The 22812-nt window shown below is 42.5% G+C and overlaps 1 protein-coding gene across 5 annotated transcripts in view; it reads left to right on the forward strand.

The window, feature by feature from the left end:
- The window catches only part of MYH10 (myosin heavy chain 10), a 161011-nt gene that overhangs the window by 88664 nt on the left and 49535 nt on the right, over positions 1-22812 (forward strand). For 3 of the 5 annotated variants that reach the window (XM_053570507.1, XM_053570508.1, XM_053570509.1), the window contains exons 12-16: positions 915-1067; positions 4597-4770; positions 8003-8176; positions 8391-8505; positions 13083-13145. In XM_053570507.1, the coding sequence (XP_053426482.1) occupies positions 915-1067; positions 4597-4770; positions 8003-8176; positions 8391-8505; positions 13083-13145 (679 nt within the window). The remainder of the gene's footprint in view (positions 1-914; positions 1068-4596; positions 4771-8002; positions 8177-8390; positions 8506-13082; positions 13146-22812) is intronic. The other 2 variants (XM_053570510.1, XM_053570506.1) reach the window with 1 other exon arrangement.

Raw genomic sequence — 22812 nt, forward strand, 5'->3', positions numbered from 1 at the left:
AAAAAAAAAAAGACTAAATTTGAAATATCATCTCCAGTTTTTCCCTGGGTAGATAGATAATCCAGGAGACAAAGCAGCATGCTTCAGGAACTGAACTTTGTCCTTGCGCTGGGTGGTACAGTAATAAGAATATAGGAATCAGGCGATGCCTGTCTAGAAAGAATCCTAGACTCCTGGGAGGCCAAGGTGGGAGGATCGCTTGAGCTCATGAGTTTGGGACTACCCTGAGCAAATTGAGACCCCATCTCTATTAAAAATAGAAAAATTAGCCAGGCATGGTGGTGGGTACCTGTGAGCTACTCAGGAGGCAACAGGAGGCTCACTTGAGCCCAGGAGTTTGAGGTTGCTGTGTGGGAGGCTGAGGCCATGACACTCTAGCTTGGGTGACAGGGTGAGCCTCTATTTAAAAGAAAATAAAAGAATATAGGACTTACATTAATCCATTTAACCGTGGACTGTTTTAAGAGGTACCTTACTAGTTTTGATGAAACTTGGAAAGCATTGTTTTGGTGAGAAAGTGCTTCTGAGCAGATAATGCTGCTCAGAACCCCAGGGGTGTGGAGAAGACTTTATTTTTACGGGGCATCTTCACCCATCCCCTAAATTGATTATGCCCAGTTTTCATGTAATTATCCTAATAATACCTGTGGATGTGTAAAATTGAGACACTATTAAATAGTAAATGCCATTTCAGGTTTTGTAGGGGGTTTTCTGTTGTTTATTTTTTGTCAAGCAGGCCTGGGCTGGGTTCGAACCTGCCATCCCCAGTGCATGGGGCTGGCATTCTAACCACTGAGCTATGGGCACCCATTTCAGGTTTTTTGAGTACTATAAGCATTAAGTTCCATATAATACCTATTAATGGTTTGTTGAGATTGTTTCCAGAATAAATGGTTGGTGTTGTCTAATTACAGGCAGATTTTGCAGTAGAAGCACTGGCAAAAGCTACCTATGAGCGGCTCTTTCGCTGGCTCGTTCACCGTATCAATAAAGCTCTGGACAGGACCAAACGTCAGGGAGCGTCTTTCATTGGAATCCTGGATATTGCTGGCTTTGAAATTTTCGAGGTATTCCTCCCTCTCTCCTTCCCCTGCTCTTCTTTTTTTTTTTTTTAATTTAATCTTTCAACAAAGATTAAGGCTCAGGTGTACTAGGTGTCAGGCACCAGGAATATAATGGTAAATAAGCAGGTACCACTAAATTCACAGGTTTGTGAATAATGCAGTGAGACTGTGCTGAGATGGAAAGAATCGGGAGGCCAGCTTGAGACGGCCTACTCCGGGATGGTGCCTGCAGGGAACCAGGGTACTAGAAACATGAGAAGTTTTCTTGGCATAATGAAAGTAAGTCCAGTAGCTCCTGTGTGGGACAGAATTTGTCACATGTTAAAAGCTGCTAGATAGCCAGTGTGACTAGACATAGCTGAGCTGACTGAAGGGAGAGAGGAGTCGGAGATGGGGTATGAGTGGGGCCAGAACAGGGAGGCCATGGAGGAGACCAGTGCATGTACCGGGACAGGTGATGGCCGACTTCGATCCTGGGGGTAAGATAAGCTCTCTTCTTATCATAAGAAAAGAATAGAGTCCTACCACTCCAATGTACTCCTTGGCCTAAGAGTTAGAAATGGCAGTGTGAGAGGGAGGCATGGAAAGGTAATGAGCATACAATCAGGATTTAACAGTAGATTTTACTACATTCTATTGTGGATCTAAGTAAATTTGTCCAAACACTTACTCATCATCAAACAGCAAAAGTTGGTATCACACACCCGCTGTGATTTTGCAAAGAAGTTGATAAATTTTTGGTCTTTCTTATGATTGGTGTTACTTTAGCTACTGTTGGGTATTGCATTATCTTGCTTTAAAACAAACCCCTTTAAATTTATGAGTTTTATAAATCTCTCCTCATAAAAACTGAACTTTTGCTGGGATAAGCAGTTTCATCCACTCAGCTGCACTACCACCCTAAGAGATTGCTTTAATATGTATTGATTTGTAAATTACTTGAGAAATCGTGAAAAGTGCCTAGGTACAAATTGCATTTTAAAAAATCTGTTGCATTTCTCTATATAAACAATGAGAGAGAAGACCCGTGTTTCCAGCTGCAACAAAAACAGACAAACTATCTAACAATAAATTTTAGGAGAAACAGGCAAGATTTCAACAAAGTCTTTATAATGCTACCACCAAAAACAAAAGACTTGAATAAATGACAAGATAGACCCTGTTTTTGATGGGAAATGTCACAGATTTTATCTGTAAATTGAACATCATTGTTTAAGAATCTATTGTCATTTTATGAGAAAGAAGGGACTAGGCAACCTTCTTCTGAAATTAATGTGAAAAATAAATTAAAAATAAAGAATAGACTTTAAAATTGTCAGTAATGAATAAGAGTGTTAAAAGATACAAAACGTAAAGCTCTAGAACTTCAAGAAGTATGACTTTAGGGCAGTGCCTGTGGCTCAGTGAGTAGGGTGCCGGCCCCATATGCCGAGGGTGGCAGGTTCAAACCCAGCCCCGGCCGAACTGCAACAAAAAAATAGCCGGGCATTGTGGCGGGCGCCTGTAGTCCCAGCTGCTCGGGAGGCTGAGGCAAGAGAATCATGTAAGCCCAAGAGCTGGAGGTTGCTGTGAGCCGTGTGACGCCACGGCACTCTACCGAGGGTGGTAAAGTGAGACTCTGTCTCTACAAAAAAAAAAAAAAAAAAAGAAGTATGACTTTAACACGTGAATATATAGACAATAGAAGAATGCATGTAGATGCTAAAAACACAAAATTGTTTAGTGACCATTATTTATCATGAGAAAAGAATAGAGTCCTAGCACTCTGGGAGGCCCAGGAGGGTGAATTGCTTGAGCTCAGGAATTCTAGACCAGCCCGAGAAAGAGTGAGACCCCATTTCTAAAAAATAGCCTGGTGTTGTGGTTGGTGCCTGTAGACCCAGCTACCAAGGAGGCTGAGGCAAGAGAATTTGAGCCCAAGAGTTAGAGGTTGCTCTGAGCTATGATGTCACAGCACCCTATCAAGGGCATTTTACTAAGGGTGACGAAGTGAGACTGTCCAAGAAAAAAGGAGAGGGGCCTGAATGTCCACTGTTAGGAGATTGGTTCAGTTTATCATGGTGAAATTGTAGGCATCCAGTATAAAGAAGTGAGGTGCCTTCATACACTGATGGGGAAGACCAGGAGACACATTGGTAAGTTAAAAAAATTCAAGGTCTCATGCACACACATATTTGTGAGTTGACTATAGGGAGGACAATTAGGGGATAGAAGTGAGTTAGGGGATAGATGTTTCAATGCAACTCTTTGTACATTTTAAAGTTTGTACTGTTCATCATCAATTTAAAAATTAATTACTTAAAAATATAGCCGGTAGCTTAATATGGAAAGAGAAGCAGAAATTCATTAAAAGAAGATACCATTATATATAGTAACCCAGGCTAAAGAGCTATAGGATGTCGTAATCCTGAAGCAAAGCAAAATCCATTCATGCAGAAATGAGTAAGCAGAGTCCGGTGTCTGTAAATGTATCTACTCCTTGGAGATTGATTAAACCCTTTCTAATTGAAAATAACTTTTTCTAATGAAAGAAATTCTGGGCATGTGCTGCTCATGCAAACAATACAGAGGCAGAAAAAAAGTTGAACACTTCTGGTATGTAGGATGATTAAGAAAATTACATCTAGGGCGGCACCTGTGGCTCAAAGGGGTAGGGCGCCAGCCCCATATGCCGGAGGTGGTGGGTTCAAACCCAGCCCTGGCCAAAAACTGCAAGAAAAAAAAAAAAAGAAAATTACGTCTATTAAGTCATCCATCTATCCAGTCATCCAGTTGACAACACAATAGAAAAATGGACAGAGTTCACAGAGAAAGAACAGAAATGTCTATCATGAAAAGATGCTCAAGTTCGCTTTATAGGAGCAGAAAATACTACTTTTGATACCAAGGTCAGATATTTGGTAAGAGAAGGGAGTGCACAGAAAGCAGTGCCGAGCCTCATTCTTGTCACAGGCTGGGCTGAGCTCCCAACACTGATCTTATGAAATAAAGATGATTCTTTTCATCCCTCATTCTGAAGCCAGGGGCCTCAGCAGAGAGTAGAGTGAGACAGAACCACACACATTCTAGAGGCTCCTGGCCCAGGCATGCTCACCCCCTCCCTTGCTCTCCTCTGGCCTTCCAAAGCCTCTTTGTTTTTCTTCTTTTTATTACTTTGCCTCATTTATTTCTTCATTTTTATTCCTTAACCATTCATTATGTGTAATAAGAACTGAATTGTTTTCTCTGTAGAACATTCAGTTAGCATATTAAGCTTGTTATTTTTTCATTTTAGCAGTTCAGCAATGTGGCCAATTACAGTATTGTTCATTTCCTTTACCTTTTCAAAAAGGCTGTGTGAGAGTATATGTGTACGGGGGGGCACCTCCTCCCCTTTGGTGAGTCATTATGATTAGATAAAAGCAATAATATACTTCAAAACTAATTAGTAATTCTTAATGAACTGTGTGTGCTAACTAGATGGCTAATTATTCCCATTTTCCCTCCCTCCCTCCTTCCCATGTTTGGAAAATTATTCTTGCTACATTTGTAGCTGAACTCCTTTGAACAACTTTGTATCAACTACACCAATGAGAAGCTGCAACAGCTGTTCAACCACACCATGTTTATCCTAGAACAAGAGGAATACCAGCGAGAAGGCATCGAGTGGAACTTCATCGACTTTGGGCTCGATCTGCAGCCATGCATTGACCTGATAGAGAGACCCGTAAGAGAGTTCATTTGCTCTTCAGCCTTTAGTTCCTGTTCAAGCAAATCAGAAATTATCCACCTTAGTCAGTATTAAATTAATTTTCTAATCTAAATATTCGAGGAAAGTGATAATCTGATAAAAACGGTTTCAGTATTTAAAAGTCTCAGAGTGATTCCAAAAAATCCCTTCTCTAGCTCTCCTTGCAGCTGTAATCCTGCCTATGCACACGTGGGTGTGCTGGCTAGTGGACTCTGCCCACACAGGCTGCAGAGACCCCAGGGGTTGTGGCATTTGCACACCTGTGAAGGGTATGGAGCACCACCTGCCACCTTTCCTCAGTAATACAGGGACAGTCATTTAGCTGAGAACAAGACATGTCATGTAAATGCATTTTTCAAATAACTAGGGCTTACCTTTGTAAGTACAAATATGTTTTCATTTTGGCAGATTCTTTTTTTTAATTTGAAGTTTCAGTTTGGGGGAGGTTCTTTTGGCACATATTTCTAATGTTAATCTTAGAAGGCATCAGAAATTTTCTTATCGGTTTAGTGTTGTGAAAAAATATTAATACATCGAACTCATTCATCTTTGAAATTCCGCTCCATGTGATCCAAAACAAATACAGATGTTCGACTGTGGATCTCCTGGCAGTTAGTATATTAGCTTTGCTTATTTTATTTTGCTGTCTGAAAAACTGAAGCCTACTACTTAAGCGTTGATATCTGTAATTTACATAAGTTCCAGCTCTCGTCGAGTAGGCTTGTTTTAACAACAGCTCAGGCATTTCTCCCAGGACTTACAGCAGGCTTTGAAGCAGTTCTTTTTCTTGCTGCTCAGCCTCTAGTTGCCACTGGTGTCCTCATGGGGAGGTGTTGAAGTCTGATATCTAAAAAGAACCTGGCTGTGCCAGCACCTGTCGTGTAAAGGAGCCCTGGCAAGTCAGGAAGAGAAAGAGCCCAGGAGACATGTGCACTGCTGTTGATTTGTAGTTCTGGCACAGATAGTTTTCTTTTGGCCCAGACATAAGAAATCATTTTACCTTTTAAGGCACTATGGCTGCATGTGTAGAGCAAAAATCTCAAATTACCTGTGATTGTGAGTACAGCTGCTTATGGGCCTTGTGGCATCATTTAGAAGTAAAGATTCAAGACACGTGCAGTAACTTAACAGTTAACTTTCACACATATACAAGCACATGAACACATTTCATTGCTGCTTTGTTATCCGAAAGAAAAAATCATGTTTGGGGATTTATATAAATGAGGGTATAAAATACACCACATTGTACTATTGGTGGTTATATGGTACGTTACTTGAGATGCCCGTTTACACGGATCCATACGAGTCCTACATTTTCAGAATTGAAATCATATTTTAAGATGGACGTGAACTCATAAAGTTTTGCTAGGTCAGTCTCTTTGTTGTGAGAATAATTGTGCTGAAACTCTTCCAAATAGAAAATTATCAACCCTATTTTTTTTTTTAATGTTTTTAGAGGGTACATTCTTTTTCATGTTACTCGAATGCATTTATTTTGCTTTATCCTCCAGGACAAAATACTTCATCATGTTTTCACATTTTCCTTCACTTTAAAAATGAAAGTGATAGGGGAAGTAATATATGAGGCAGAAAGAGCTCTATGTTTGTGTTTCCAGTTATTTTATAGATATTAAGTGTAAATGTTGGGCTAGGATAGGATAAAGGCTAAAAGAATTTATGACGTCGTCAATTATATCCTGGAAATGCAGATTGGAGGTGCTGTAGGGAGATGGCCCTGGTTGTCTCTCGAGGACTTGATCTTGAAGCCAGAGAACAGAACAGAATGCAGCAGTTGTTGTTTATTTCCACAGGACTGGCTTCAAGTGGTGCTCTGTGGCGGCCCTGCCTGACCTGTAGCAGACTGACCTCATCTCCCGCTCCCAACCCCTGCCTAGCATGGTGGTGGGCGGGTAGCAGGCAAGCCTCTGAGCTCACAAGCTATTCACAAAAACCCATGACCAGTACACGGAACATAGGCTCCTAAATTTGTGGCTCTTCAGAAATACCCAATGGAATGAAGAAGGGATAATAGAGATCTCAACAGTGAAGGATAAAGTGGGAAAAATAAAAAGGAGCCACAGGGATAAATATAATCAGGCTATCACTGAGTTGTTTAGAAAAAATCATATTTGAGATCCTATGTGAGAATTTAGGATTTTTCATAAAAAGGATTAAAAATACAAAATTATGGTAAAAAGACGCATGTTTCAGTTATCTTAATGTAGACCTTCCGTTTCTGATTGAGGTGGATTGCATTACCTGCCATGGTAAACCCAACCCAACCCCCGTCCCCTCCAGGATTACCTAATTTTAGTTACCTCCTTAGATTCTCCACTTCTTTTAGCTGATAGGAAACCCTGTAAATTCTTTTAGGTGAAGGAGCCATGGAGTAAAGGCCTCAATGACAGAAGGTTCTCTCAGCTTCCACCTACTGGCATTCTGATTAACCATCACCTTTTTGGCCATGTTTTACATTATTTTATTTATATTTATAACTAGCATTTCACTTAGTTGAGGTTTTATAATTTATCAAGCCTGCTGGGCACAGTGGCTCATACCTGTATTGCTTACATTTTGAGAGGCCAAAGCAGGAGGATGCCTTGAAGCTAGGAATTCAAAACCAGCCTGGGCAATGTAGCAAGACCTTGTCTCTATTAAAAAAAATAAAAGCTTTTTTATTGTTACTTTTTTTTTTTTTTTAAATGGGGATTCATGAGGATACAGGATGTGTCACACACTGAGACCCCACCCCTTCCCTCCTTCCCTTTCTCTGCTCTTCCTTTCCTCTTCCCCCCTCAAAATAAAAGTTTTTAAAAATTAGCCAGGTATGGTGGGACCTGGTGCACTGCAGCCTGGGTAACAGAAGGAAACCCTGTTTAAAAAAAAAAAAAAAAAAGGTCCAGGCAAACATTGAATACGAACATTCAGTTTCATCTCTGTAACCTCTAGTTCCTTCCAAGCTTCTTTTATTTGCTGCTTGGAATTAATGTCTTTACAATTTACCTGTAGTACATATAAGTTTATGAGATGAGTTATCCATTTTCTTGCCATTTTAGATCTCATTGTTCGGATTATAAACTTGTTATGGGTTAGATATTACCTTCTGTCCTAGCAATTTGTTTTCCACAGATCTTGATAAAACTCCAGTTGTTTAAGCCGCCGAACCCAGTGGTGTTAAAGTGACACACAGACCTTGTCAATTCTTCAGGCAAACCCTCCTGGTGTGCTGGCCCTTTTGGATGAAGAGTGCTGGTTCCCAAAAGCCACAGATAAAACCTTTGTTGAAAAACTGGTTCAAGAGCAAGGTTCCCACTCCAAGTTTCAAAAACCCCGGCAACTGAAAGACAAAGCTGATTTTTGCATTATACATTATGCAGGGAAGGTAAGAGGCCATATAGTGAGTAACTCAGTTTGAATTTTTGCTGTGTTTTATGAAGGGTGTAACCAAGGTGCTGAGCTGATAAACATTTATGAACACTGAAGTATAGTACATATTACAACCCATTTTTTCGATTGTTCTATGAAAGTTTTTAGTTCAGCTCTAAAGTATTTTTTGGTTTTGTATGTTCACCACCTTTGGCTCTGGTCTGGGACAGGTGGACTATAAGGCCGACGAGTGGCTGATGAAGAACATGGACCCTCTGAATGACAACGTGGCCACCCTTTTGCACCAGTCCTCAGACAGATTTGTGGCAGAGCTTTGGAAAGATGGTAAGAGAGTGCTTATGTTTATAATTGAGCTTGGCTGGAATCTTTTATAATAAAGGTTTATATATAGTTCTTTTACATATATACGTGTGTGTGTCTATATATATATATGCACATGTATATATTTATATATAGACACACACACTTACTTTATAAAGTATTTCCCTAGAGCAGGGCTGCCGTTATATTAGAATTTATCCATTTTTAAGAATACTTGGGTTAGGAAATGAATAATGAGACATCTGCCTTCTTGGTCAGACACTGTGGGGAATACAGAAACATTCTAGCCCAGAGCCGCAAGAAAGAGCACGTATGCATCAGGGCCCTGCGAGGTCCCTCTCCCTGTATGTAGACAGGGCTACACATCCCTCCCCCTGTGTAGCCAGGATTGCACATTCTTCTCCCTGTGTAGACAGGGCTGCACATCCCCCACCCCCTTCCATGTGTACACAGGGTGGCACATCCCCTCCCCGTGTGCAGACAGGGCTGCTGAGTCACAGCCTGTGCCAGCTCTGCTCCCTTCTCCCCCACCAAGCAGCCAGTAAATAAATTCTAAGTACTCTCATTTGCTTCTGTTTCTATCAGTGGTCATAGTTCTTTTGTTTATAAAAACATCAGATGAAGATTTTGGTGTCTTTTGTGTTTTTTATAATCATAGACTAGAAAATTTTACTAGTATCAGTATAACAAAATGTCTGTGTGTTTCCCTGCATTGCAGGGCCCAGTGTCTTCTCCTAAAGCTGAGTTCTGCTGCTTCTCATCCTGGCTCTGTCCCAGCCCTTTGCTTGGCCTCAGGCCATGCGTGACCTTAGCCTTGGATCTGCTAATGCCTCAACCCTGACCCTGTGAGGCCCGGCCTCTTCAGTAACCTGGCTCATGCCTGCTTTCTCTAGACCATCTCAAGCCTTGTAATCCAGCTGTTTTCTCGGAGGTAGAAAGAAAGAAACACAGAAAGCAGTAAAGAAGGGGGCCGGGACAGTCAGAGAAAGGGAGGGAGATAAAAAGAGAAGAATAGACACAGAGAAAGTGATTGGGGGAAAGATGACCTGACCACGCTGTCAGGTCATGCTGGAGTGTGAGCAGCCTGCAGGGATGGGGATGCTGTGCTTGAGAATATTTAAAAGAGGAAGTCAAGGGGGGAAAGATTGGCTTTCCCGTAAGTAAAGCAGAAGCTTTTCATCTCTGCACCTACCTTTAGATGAAAGTTTCCAACTGGCTACTGGGTGTACAGTGTCACTTCCAGTGTGAGTACCGGGAAGAGAATCTGTGGTGCCTTCACAGCTGAGCCAGTCCTCAGCCTGTTGCTGGGCAGTGTTAGTGTGGGCGTGAGAAACTGCAATGACAGCAGGAAGGAAGAGCTCAGGTTGTCCCAGGGTCTGTGATGCTAGAAGGACCAGCACTGGTGAGTGGGAAATGTCTCAGAAGGAAGAGAGAGGGGTGAGGCTGCAGTCTTTAGCGTCTGTATCCCTTCAGGAATCACTTCAGTTGTGACAGCGTCAGGCACTGTGTAGGCTACAAAGTCACCTCACGCTCCGCCCTTCCTCTGGGCTCTCCTTGTAAGGTCTTAGAACACAGCAGAGGAAGTGAGGTTAGTATATAAACTGCTGAGTGTCAGAGTATCTGTGATAAATGCCATGCGAATGGTTGTGGGTCATTGCGAAAGTTTTGAGATACCCAAAATTTAAAAACCATAAAATCCACTTGGATGGAAACAAATGAGGCCCTTCTAACAACGCAAATAAGCTGAGCAAGTTGAAACTTGCATGGATGAATCAGAAAGAACCCTGTCGACTATGTTTCTTAAAAGTGAAATGATGGATCATAACACAGTCTTTCTCAAAACTTTTGTAGTAACCCAGAATGAGTTTTTAGCTTTGTGCAACAGAGGAAGGGACTACCTTTTCCTGGGATGCTAAGGGAAAATGTCATGAAGGAGGATGCAGTTTTCCATGTCCTTAAAGGATAATAATAATCTGTTACTATAATGTGTAATTATCTGGCGCGGCGCCTGTGGCTCAAAGAAGTAGGGTGCTGGCCCCATATGCCAGAGCAGAGGTGGTGGGTTCAAAACCAGCCCTGGCCAAAAACTGCAAAAAAAAAAAAAAAAAGTGTAATTATCATTAAACAATGAAAGCTAACGTTTACTGAGTACTTACTAAGTGCCAGGCAGTGTTTCTGTCACAATTTATGAGCATTTATGGCCTGAATATACCTTAAACATTTGTGGGTAGGAAAGTTTGTATGAACTTAACGTGTCTAGGGTGAGTGTCTTAAGTTTGTAGAGGTGAAATTGGTGTGGGGAAGAAGGGGTGTAGAGAGGTCACAGCTCAGAGGCAGTGTTGCACGTGGCTTTAGACAGGGCAGGGTGGTAGGCTGAGACAAGCCCCTATGGCCCATCCCAAGCAGAACACATTTGGGACTCCATTGAATGAATAGCATCAGTAGGTTTGTGAGCCCAGGCAGTGAGATAATCTGAATTTGTCAGACAGATAGGATGAAAGAAGCTGGAAATGAGGAGTTGAGTGTGAGGATCAGGTATTTGGGGAAGCCGTTATTTGTTACGATATCATAAACCCCCTGTGACTCTTATTTTTATATCCCTTAACCAAAAACGGTTTTGGGAAAACCTTTTCAGCATTCGACCCATTCGTATAACTGCAGGTCTATGCTTCCCAGGTAACCACCTGTGAGCGAGACAGCAGCAGTGAAGGGCCTGCCCCGCCCCGTGGGAGTTTACCTCCAGCGGAGGAAGCCGTGTATACACAGACTACTGGACGCACTAACGGGACTCAGTCTTTGTCTTGAAGTCCTCGGCTTCCTCCTTTCATTCTTCTCCTTTAACTTTGGGTCTCACTATCCCACACACTGGAGGGGGCTTTGGCAACAGTAGATCAGAAATTGTACAGATGTGAGATTTAGTGATGAAGAGTGGAAGTAGGAGGCCGGAAAGATGGATGCAAATTGCAAGTACCAGAGGAGATGTCTATAGGTAGGGCCACAGCGGGAGGCTCCGTACCTGCATTTTTGTGTTTTCCATCTAGGAGATAATAGGAAAGTTATTTCTTTGATTATAGAAAGCTTAGAGGAAATTCTCGCAGCCTTGCTGAGTTCCTCGGACCCAGGCGTGAGCCCTCTTCATCCATGCTTAGCCTGTAACTCTGACCTCACCGATGCACTGTCTGCACAGCCCGTTTCTGTCCCTTCCCTCTCTACAGATGTGCAGCTTGGGAGTTTGGCCATTCTTGTCACATAGGCTAAGAAACCTTCTCTACCCCGAGTTTGCTTTGGATGCTACATGTTTCCTCTCCTGATAGTGCTACCATTTCCACGTGGACAGTTCAGTCTCGGTGACAGACCTTGGAGGTCACTCACTGTGGGAGAGTTGCTGTTCTTCAGGGCAAGGGACAGTGGAGGTGGTACCACATTCATCCAGTCTTGAGGTTTGTGTGTTTCACACGTAAAGTCAGTGGCAAGCACAGAAGTTTGAAGAAGTTCCTAAGGTGGAGAATCTATTACTGCTCACTCTGGATATAGAGATCTCTTGGGACAAGAGTGCTTTTTTCTCTAGGAAAAGAAAATAACTATGGAAAAACATTATTTCCCTCTTTTTATCTCCACTTAAATGCAAAGGCAGAAACGTCAGGTTGACCATGAGTGGATGAATACATGATCTATGAATATAGTTCGCCTGTGAAGGTACAATACCTTGAGTAGAAAACATTTTTTATTAAAATAGAGTTTTAGCCAGGGTTGTAGGGTTTTCTCAAGGCCAAACCAGGAGAAATAAGATTTATTGGTGGCAGCCCTGCCCTAGAGATTCATAGTACCCTACTTTTTACTGAAAGATGATGTTTTGGGATCTCTCTACCAGCTAGGACTTCTTGCCATTTCTTAAGGCTTACTTACCTACAGAAAAAACTAAAGATTGCATTTTCATGTAAATGTGCCTCCTGGGTCTTTTTGTGAGTAGCAGTATGATCAATAAGTATCATCTTATGATTTGAAATTTATTATTTTATTCTATTTATTTTAACCTTTTTCTACAACAGAACTTGAATTTTGTTTTCCATAATAGTAGTTACCTATCTTTTAGTAATTTGTATTCAAAGTAAACTATATATCCAGAAATCTGTATTGGAAGTAGTTACATAGCAGTGTAATTTTTGAAGTAAAACCCACTAATATTTACATTTGTCATAGTGCTTGAATTTAACTGCAGTGTTGTCCTAATTTACTAATTGTAAGATATTTTTATGATAGACTCAAAGAGTATCTTATTATTCTTAAATGTCATCCTGCATTTACATGGGGCAAATCATTTAACATTAATGTGCTGTAATAATGCTCACACCTGGAGTTGGGAAAATGCTCTTTCGATTCCGCATTAATTTATTTTATAAAGAACTTTGTCCAAATGTGCAAATTCTCTAAGCATTAATGTTTGCATGGGATCTACCCTGGACTAGCTCCTTTTGTAGCCCAATTTCAGAGTTGACTTGTGCTGTCAAATGTCTTTCACACTAACTGAAGTGTTTGTGTATTTGCTCTTCTGTCCTGTTTTTGCTGTTTCTCTGCTTTAGAGATTCAGAATATTCAGAGAGCTTCTTTCTATGACAGTGTTTCTGGTCTTCATGAGCCACCAGGTGAATGTATAACGCCTGTAGGTCTTCCAAAACAGAAGGGTTTTAAGCCCACAAGAAAAACATGGTGGGGGGCTGGCTGGGTGGCCGGGAGGGCAGGGTAGGCTGGGGAGGGAGGGCTGGCTGGGGTTTCTGTTTTTGTTTTGCTCATAGGTCTGCATGAACCTTTCATTTCATGCTCAATTTGATTATACTTCAAGGCAACTGTTTGAGTGCATAAGCAATTGAATTGCTGCTGCCTACACATTGCTTCTTATTTTATGCATAGCACTAATAGCACCGCATATTAAAAGGTATGTCACTACCTTTTCCAAAAGTGCCATTTTGATACACAGTCCTCTGAGGGAATTGTCAGGAATTGCTCTGCTAAATAACATTCTTCTTTGTCTTTGAGTCACCTCTAAATTTTCAACTCCAAGGAATTCCAAAGAGGAATTTTTTCTTTTTTCTTTTTTTTTTCTTAGTCACTGTCATCTTGTGAATAAATAATATAATTATTTATCTCAGGTGTGTTGGTTCTATCATTATACCTTTTGTTTGAAATTTGTATGCATATCTGGCTACTTCTCCTTTTCCTTTGAACTAGAGACACTGAAACTACCTACAAGGCTTAATAAGTGCAAGTCGAGACTAAGAAATTAGAGTGTTGTCAGAATTCATATATTAAACCTGAAATTGAGCTCCACATGTTTGGGCTCTGTTATCTGAATACTTGCTTAGTGCTGTTTTAAAATACCACCTAACCATGGCTAGAGGGCCCCCCAAAGCTCAGTGTCTTCCAGATGTTTAATGAAATTGGCAAGTTGCGAAATTCAGAGATAGTCAAATTCTGAAATTTTCCTTTGTGATTTTTGGCACATGATCGTGCTGAGATCCAAATCCATTTCAAAAGTTATTTTTTAAAAAATGTTAAAGGACCATGCCTATTTTAATCCAACTCAAGATTCCTGCCATCAACTCTAGCTCATATACTGGGAAAGAAGTAGATTGCAAGCATGGTGTAGGAGGGGAGAAAAGATCATGCCAAAGATAGCATAAGCTGAAATGAAATTATACACATCTCCAAAGGAAGAAATCTCAGTCACTGTAAGGAGTTCTCACCCATCTCAGACCTGACAGTGTTAAGGAGGTGGGGAGAGAGTGGCCACGTGCGCGCACAAGCTTGGAGGTAGTTTTAAGCTATGGTCTGCCTGGGACTCGTGCTGTTAAAGGGTTAGTGCTCGATCTTTTGGATTTTCTCACAAAGTAGGGTACCCTCTTTAGATCAATTCCTTGTAATGCTTTTGGATCTCTTAGGAGGATTCCAGGCTGTCAGTGAGCTCTTTGAGAGCAGGGCCAGTGCCTGGTTTTGCTCACTGTCATCACTTCAGCCTCTGGCACCAAGGAGGAACAATGCAAATAACTCGTTGAGCAAGAAAATTGATGGATGGGTGGGTGGCCATCAACACCCAGTTTCCAGATGCAGCAGCTTCATGGCCTTTCCCTCACCTAAGGCACAGATTCTTTATCCTGTGGGACTACGATCTTTGGGGTGTATATTTTTCTATACCAACAGGATCTGGTATAGAATCACTCTTAGGGTGACTTCCTTCTAAGTCAGAGCAGAGAAAAAGTTCATTCGCCTCACTACATTCTTACCTGGGCGCTGACAATGTCCCTGGTTCTGTCTCTCCCTGTGAAATATCCTTTGGTTGAGTTACTCAGCTGAACCAAGTATCTGTCCATCTACCATGACTAAACGTAGTCTTTGAAATTGCATGTATTCTGTAGCAAAATCCCTTTCTCTTCATATGTGTTTATGGATTCGAGAGACAGTGGCTGAAGGAGTTTCCAGGGATTCAGGCTGCGATTGCCTATGGCACGCAGACATGCAGGGAGCATCTCTTTAAAGAAGACAACACAAAGCTAAAGGGCCCCTGTGCTTCAAAGTATATCCATACGGTTGGGGAAATTGCATTACGAAGAGAATGCAGGGTTTTGAGGGTAAAAATGAGAGACTGAGGTAAAGAGAGGTTTCCCAGTGCATCAAAGGACAAATGCAGAAGGGAAGGAACAGGATTTCTAGAGGCAGAATATGGAGGTTGTACAAGTTTCTGCCATAAACTCAAGGACTGTTGTTCTGTTTTTGTTTTTGTTTTTTAACTATGTTTTGAAAATATGGACTCTGAGATAAACCACTGGTGAAGGATGCAAGCAGAATGAACTAGCAAAGCGGGAATGTAACCACCAAGTTATTGGCAAGTCTTTTGGACAAAAAGGTCTGAGATAGTAGGGACCATCAGAGGCCTTAGACCTGATCCCAATCCTGTTGGAAGGACCATCGTGTCCTTCCAACCCTCCCCTGCCGTCTCCTTCCCGGAGTAGTGCCCTTTGGGCTCTGAATCGCCACAACTGCTATATTGCAGCCCATAGGTTTGAAGGGACCGACAAAGAAAAATAAGGGGAGATGGGACAAGTACCACAAAGCAAGTTTTCATTGTTGGTAGAGAAATTCCCGCACCCCTTTCCTGTCATAGAAGCAGCATATGGAGTGGGGCAGCAGCAGCTCACTTGACACTGACAGTTACCACAGAGAGCGTGGTTCCCGCCACAGGAGGCTTCCCCACTGTCACACACTCATACCTTAGCCACACTTAGGGGACATAGAGATGAGGGTGTTCTGACTTCAGAAACTTTGAAACAGCCTTTTCTTCTTTTATTCTCACTCTCACTTTTTTTTTTTTTTTTTGGTCTGATAAGAACTAAGGCAGCTGCTCTACTCAGGACTGATAAAATGGTAGCCATTTATTTAATCTCCCTACCAATGACTTCCATTGGTCGTGACCACCATAAGTGCCATTTCAGCATCTGGTTTGTGTCTGAGATGGTTAGATATGCCTGGATCGTCCTTTCCCATGGGTGAAGGTTCTTTGTTGTTGCAGTATCTTCCCTTTCCTGGACTTTTATCTCGAGTCTTAGTTGGGAACTTAAGGAGAAGCAGTGCTTGGTATGGCAACTTCAGTCCTCAGGTCACGTGGGGACAGTGACACGTAGTCCTCAGGGCTGTCGTGAGCCTGCCACTGCCCGCTGAGAGCATCCGAGTGCGTGGTGTTCTAGAGTTGCAGTGGCCATGGTGACATCTGCAGCCGCTGCAGTTACTCCTGCTGTTGTAATTATGAAAAACAGGGAAACTCGATAAATGTTCATTTCCTAGGCTTTATTCAGTGCAAGTCCACTGTTACTCATGGCGTCCCAGGGCTCAGCTGATAGGCTGTCATGCTGTGCTGCCCCATCTCGGTGTGAGTTAGAGACGTGGGACCAGACAAGGAGAGAAAGCAAGAGCAGACGCGGGAGACAGTGAGCGTGAAGAGGGCTTCCTGTTTGCCCACACACCCTGGACATCTTAAAGGGACAGAACAGTAGAAATAGGGGAGGTAACAGAAACAACAGTCAAGTTCAGTTTGAGATTACCGCTTGGATGAGGAAGATTCCTTCTCAAATCAAATCACCTCTGAACTTCCTAGAATTTGTCTAAAATTTTCTAAAAACTCCAGAGCAATTTACATATTGGTTCTAGCAACCAGTTACATGACCACTATAAACTTGTTACTACAGTGCTGTGTAATAGGGGTGTTACAGAGATGGGCTATTTGACTTGAGATTGTTTCTTAGTTTTAAACATTTGTTTCCAAATCTATTTTTAACTGTCAGTAACATTTTCATCTGTGTTAGAGTAGAAGTGTCTTAGCTTCTTTAAATGGGTATTGAGGGGGTGGCACCTGTGGCTCAGTGTGTAGGGAGCAGGCCCCATATACCGAGGGTGGTGGGTTCGAACCCAGCCCCAGCCAAACTGCAAGAAAAAAATAGCCGGGCGTTGTGGTGGGCGCCTGTAGTCCCAGCTGCTCCGGAGGCTGAGGCAAGAGAATCGCCTAAACCGAAGAGCTGGAGGTTGCTGTGAGCTGTGACGCCATGGCACTCTACTGAGGGTAACAAAATGAGACTCTGTCTCTTTTAAAAAAAAAGGTAAATGTGTATTGAGAACTTGTTACACCTTACATAGTGCCAGGTATTGGTCACCTTTTTGTAAGGATTTTGTGATATAGTTCTCAGTCATCACAGGCTGGCTATTAAAATTGTGTTAAATAGTTGTTTCTTCCTTTTTGGATTCTAGCTACATTAACTAGAGTGAGTTTCTGAAGATAGCTTAAGTACTTCACGTCAAATTTAGTAGCATTAGCAGTTTAGCCCAGGCAGTGATTTGAAAAACAAAAATCTCATGTACCTCCTGTCTCCTAGATTATCCCCCAGTAGGAATTCTGGCAGAGACACTATCGTTCCTTATGTAAAACTGTGGATGGCAGTTTTACAATGAGATAGACAACACATTGCGTTTTCTCCCTTAAATGGAGTGTGTGTGTCCTTAGAGATTTTAGTCTGTGGAATTCATTTAATTTCTGAATGTTTAAATAAATTTTTATAGACTAATAAATTTAGGTATTAGTATAAAATACTTTTAATTCTTTCAGGCTTCTGGGAATAAAATAATGGATTTAAATGCCCTCCAGCAACCCTAACCAGGTTTTCCTGACATCTCAGATAGAAAAAAATTTGTAGCAGGAGAATAAACAAAGCCAGTCTTTACCCTGAAACCCTGGCTGGGAGGCACAAGGAGATTCAGAAGCTGTTAGGTCTTCCGAGGAACAGTCCCCTTCATTTCAGGGAGCTTGCCGTGACTTTGCATTTTCTGTCTTTCTCTAACCATTTCAGTAAGAAAATGCTCTTTTGAAATAGATGATTTTCTGAGTATTAATTTATTTTATTTTATTTTATATTTTTGCTTTACAGGAAAAGTTATTTAATATCCACACACACTCCTCCCAAGTAATTACAGTCTGGTATTTCAACTTTCCTTCCAATTCTGAATTCTTCTGGTTTTCTTTCCTCTTACGAGAGGAAAAAGTATAGGTCAGCAAAACAAAATAAGTTAGGCAAGGGCTCATCACTTGTTTGTCTTATATTTTTACTGCCATGAAATTGTATTCCTGTATGTTCTTCAGTCCAAACAGACGTTCACTGCCCCTTATAAAGTGAAGGATGTAAATGCGAATGTGTGACTGTTCTGGTGAACAGAGTTTGTGAAGCGCCTTCTATTCTAGCACTTCAAGTTGATCACATTTTGTTGACTTCTGACATTCCACTTTCCTAGATTACAGGAAAGATATCTTTGTGTCTTTAAAATGTGCCAATGCCAAGGCCAGGCGTGGTGGCTCACGCCTCTGGGAGGGTGGATCACCTAAGCTCCTGGGTTTGAGACCAGCCTGAGCAAGTGCGAGACCCCATCTCTAAAAAAATAGCTGGGTGTTGTGGCGGGCGCCTGCAGTCCCTGATACTCTGGAAACTGAGACAAGAGAATCTCTTGAGCCTAAGAGTTTGAGGTTGCTGTGAGCTGTGACGCCACGGCACTCTACCAAGGGTGACAAAGTGAGGCTGTGTCTCAAACAATAAAATAAATAAAAATGAAATGTGCCAATGCCTGTACATTAATTAGATTTTTAAAAATGAAGTTATATAAAACCTTTAATTTCTTGGTCTTTGGGGGGAATTTGATGCATCACCACTGTATTACAACTGAGCCATTAATCTTGCCCCTTCATCAACACTAACTGGTTCACTTTCATCACCGATTCACCACTGAGGTACCAGTCCTTCCTGCACAGGTTCAAGAGAAAGGCCTTTAGAGAAGTGTGCAAGTTCTTTTTGTATATTTACGAAAGCATTATTTACTCTGTTAACTTTTTCATCATTTATAATATTTATCCTCTTAGTATCAGTGGTAACTGGTTTTGCTTTGTTTTTAGCCTTACAGTTTTTTTTGGCTGACTATGTGAAAGACATTCCTGGACTTCTGACTCTTAATTTGTTCTTGGCCATTGTCAGATGTTTGTTATCCAAGTGCAACTTCCTAGAGTCCCGGTGATGCCTTCTCAGAGTTTTGATTTTTTTTTTTTTTTTTTTAAAGTGAAACTACACATTAACGTATGGCCTGCAGTATTAATGAATTTCCCAAAATGTTTCTCTTTCACCCACAAGATAATTTTGCTTATTGGTGGAATCTAACCCTGAGGTTGAAGTTTTGAATTAAAAAAGAAAAAAGAACCACCGAAAGGCTAAAGCATTACTTTGTTAAACAAATCTAAACGTTTAGCTTTGGATTACTCTCATTAAAATTAAATTGGAAAACTAAGCTCATTACAATTATATTTGTTGGTAAATAAATATATTTTAGAAAGCAGGCTTGGAGCTGCCGTGCTAGACAGTGACCGTGCATTGCATTTAAGACCTGCCCTTGCAGGCTGGGGTACCACAAGTCCAGTGTAATTGCATCCCTGCAAGTAAACATGTGCTTTCTCTTTTGTTGTGGTGGTGAGTTATTCTGCCAGTAAATGTTGTGCAAGTTCCTCTGGCAAATATTTATTAAATAGCTACTGTATGCCTAGCACCATGTTTAGGGCAACACAGGGTGGGGGGAGTGGAAATGATCTTTGCTGGTGGTCAGGGGGCCAGAGACACGATGGGAACAGCTCTCAGGACCCTGAATGAATGAGATGCTGGAAAAATGTCTCCCGTGGAACCTCCGATCCTGTGGAAAAGATGCATAGAACAGTATGGAAATGTCTTCCCTGGAATCTATCCTAGGCAATTTGAGCCTAGAGAAGGGAATGGCCTCCCAGGCCTTGGCGGCAGGAGGTAAACCAGAGTCTAAGACTTCCCTGAGGTAGGTAGGTAAAGAAATGGAAATTTAAAAGTGTTTGGGAGTTTGCCACAGTAGCTGGATGAGGGAGGCATTCCAGGCAGAGGGAAAAGGAAGGAATGTGGAGTCATGGTGTCTTTGGGAAAATGCAGCCTGTTTGTACAGTTGGAGTTTAGGGCTGTGTAGAAAAGGGGCAAGAGAGGTGACTTCATGGAGCACTTGGGTATTTTCCAGGCATCTCGCAGCTCTGTGAAGCAAGTCTCTGTAGCTTTGTTTCAATAGGAGGAACCTAATGCTGGAGAAGTTGGGTTACTGGCCCTAAAATCACCCAGCTCAATAGTGGCAAGTGCTTCGTGGTCAAGCCTGTCACTGTGCTGTACAACTGAGCTAAGTCATGTGGACCATACCCGAAGGCCATGAGAGGAATTCAAAGATTGAGTGCCTGGTTTCATCTTTTAGAAATGGCTATTAATCATTACCATGGGGAAAAGGTATAAATGGGAAGAGCCATGTAGCCGTGGACGAAGAGATGATGTGGGAAAGCGAGGCCAGGGGAGGGAACAGGTGGAGAAGTGTAGGATCCGGGGAGAAGTAGGAGGACAGCTGGGGAGAGGAGGTGTAGACCGAAGACATTTGGGAGTTTGGCTTGACCGGTCAGTGGTCTCATTAGATCAGAAACCCAGGAGGAAGAAAGGACAGGGTGTGAAGGGGTCGAGTCCATGCACAACCCCCAGTTTACCTTTCTAGTGTAGACTTCTCTTCCTAGCAGCAGAGGATAATGTTCTGCTTGTTCTTGTCTTCCTAGCCACAGCCCACCTCCCTCCTCATCCTCCCCATCAGCCACTCAGTGGCCCAAGCCAGGATCCTAGAAGTTGTTCTTAAAATGTCTTTCCTTCTGCCTCACTTTCTGTATCGGGTCAATCGTAAAAGCAAGTCACTTCTCCCACTCAGATATCCCTTGGATCTTCTCGCTCTGTCCAACTTCTCCATAATCTCACTAGTTCAGGCTGCCATCATCTCTTAGAGCCTAGGGTACTGTGGGGGTCACCTGTCTGGTCTCCCCAGGCCATTCCGCACACCAGAGCTGCTGTGAGCGTCATAAGGGTGCAGACCTTCCTTCACTTCTTCCTGCCCCTAGTCTTTCACGTGTGCTGTTTCCACTGGCTGGAAGGGTCTTCCCCCAACAGGCTCGTTCTGGTATTGAATGGCTTTTCCTTTCTCCACAGCATCCCCTTCTTTCTTTCAGTGCATTTCTTGCTATTTGTAATTATAAATGGATTTAATATTTGTTTCATTTATCCACTGACACATGGTATGTGTATCAAGCATGTCAGTGCCAGACACCATGCCAGGAGCAAGGATGTGACGTTGAGTCAAGCAGACATGCTGGGATCAAACAAGGATTTGTAGAAGGCAAAAGCACCTTTGTGAGTTTGGATGGCGAGTAGACTACAGGTGTTCAGCAGTTGATGAAGGCAGTGAGGTGTACGTAGTTAGAGTCATTAATGAGATCACCCAGGATGAGAATACGGACTGAGAAAAGCAGAGGACCAATGTCTGCACTTGCGGGTGGGTTGGGTCCCTAGTAAACATCAGGCACAGGAAAAGAAGGGAAGCAGTCAAGGAACCGGAGACTGGAGTGGCTGGGGGTTGGGGGATAGGAGTGGAGAGAGGTTTTAGAATGCTCCTGAGATGCCAACAGGGAAACATATCTCGGTCAGATAAAGAAGCATGGATGGCATCTCTTGGTTTAGCAGTTGACCAGTCATCACCTGTGCAGTACTGGGCAGGCGAGGGGACAGGGCGTGAAAAGCCAACCGGCTGCATCCTGGGAAATTAGTGGGAGAGGATGTGGATTGTGTGAACTGCTCTAGAGAGAAGCTGTCCGAGGAGACAGACGAGAAGTGGGTGGACACAGGGTCAGGGGAAGGATGTCCACAGAGGTCGGCTTCAGTGCTGCTTTCTGCTGGGCAAGTGGAGGCACAGGAAAGAACGGTGGTCTCTGGGGCCCATGGACTCCAGGTGCATGAGGAGAGGGAACAGCTTTTTTTTATTATTTTTTATTTTTTTTGAGATAAGACTCTCACTTTGTCACCCTGGGTAGAGTGCTGTGCCATCAGAGCTCACAGAAACTGCAAACTCTTGGGCTTGAGTGATCCTCTTGCCTCAGCCTACCAAGTAGCTGGGACTACAGGTACCCACTACAATGCCCAGTTATTTTTAGAGACAGGGTTTCACTTTTGCTCAGGCTGGTTGGTCTCAAACTCCTGAGCTCAGCCCATCCACCCACCTGGGCCTCCCAGAGTGCTGGGATTACAGCTGTGAGCCACCACAGCTGGCCTGAAAAGGAGCAGCTTTGACCCAAACCCCTGAGTCAGTTACGGTTTAGCACGTGTGTGCCTGGGCCTGGGATCCACCTGCCTTTACACACTCTCCTCCCGGCTTCCACATGAGACCTGGATAACTTGAGCAGGTACTTTGTCTCTGGGGGCTTAGTTTCCTCTTCTGGAAAAGCCTCTTTGGAAATCAAAACTAGAGTGATGCACATAAAGCTCTTCACACAGTGCCAGGTCCCCACGTGTTCTGTCCCGTGAAACAAATGAAAGAAGTGAGGTTGAGGGCGTTAAAAAGGGCTGTTCAGCTCACGCACTGATTGTTTTTTAGATATTTCAGAACCATGTTTCATTCATTTAACACTTTTTTCAATAAGAACATATGCACATTATGCCCCAGATGTTCCCCTTGTGGCTGGTGCGCTGCCTACAGTGTCATTGTCACAGTATTAAGATAGGTCCCTTATCTCCGTGGGTAATATGAAAGCATCAGCTGCTTTAATCGTAGGGAAACATCTGGAAAGTTTCACTTTTGCACACACTGTAGGAAACTTAGGCATTTCTTCTTTTCAGATGAGTCCTTCCTATTTTGTGTTCTTGCCCTTTA

The sequence above is a fragment of the Nycticebus coucang genome, chromosome 18 (assembly GCF_027406575.1).
Source record: "Nycticebus coucang isolate mNycCou1 chromosome 18, mNycCou1.pri, whole genome shotgun sequence".
NCBI classification, from domain to species: domain Eukaryota; kingdom Metazoa; phylum Chordata; class Mammalia; order Primates; family Lorisidae; genus Nycticebus; species Nycticebus coucang.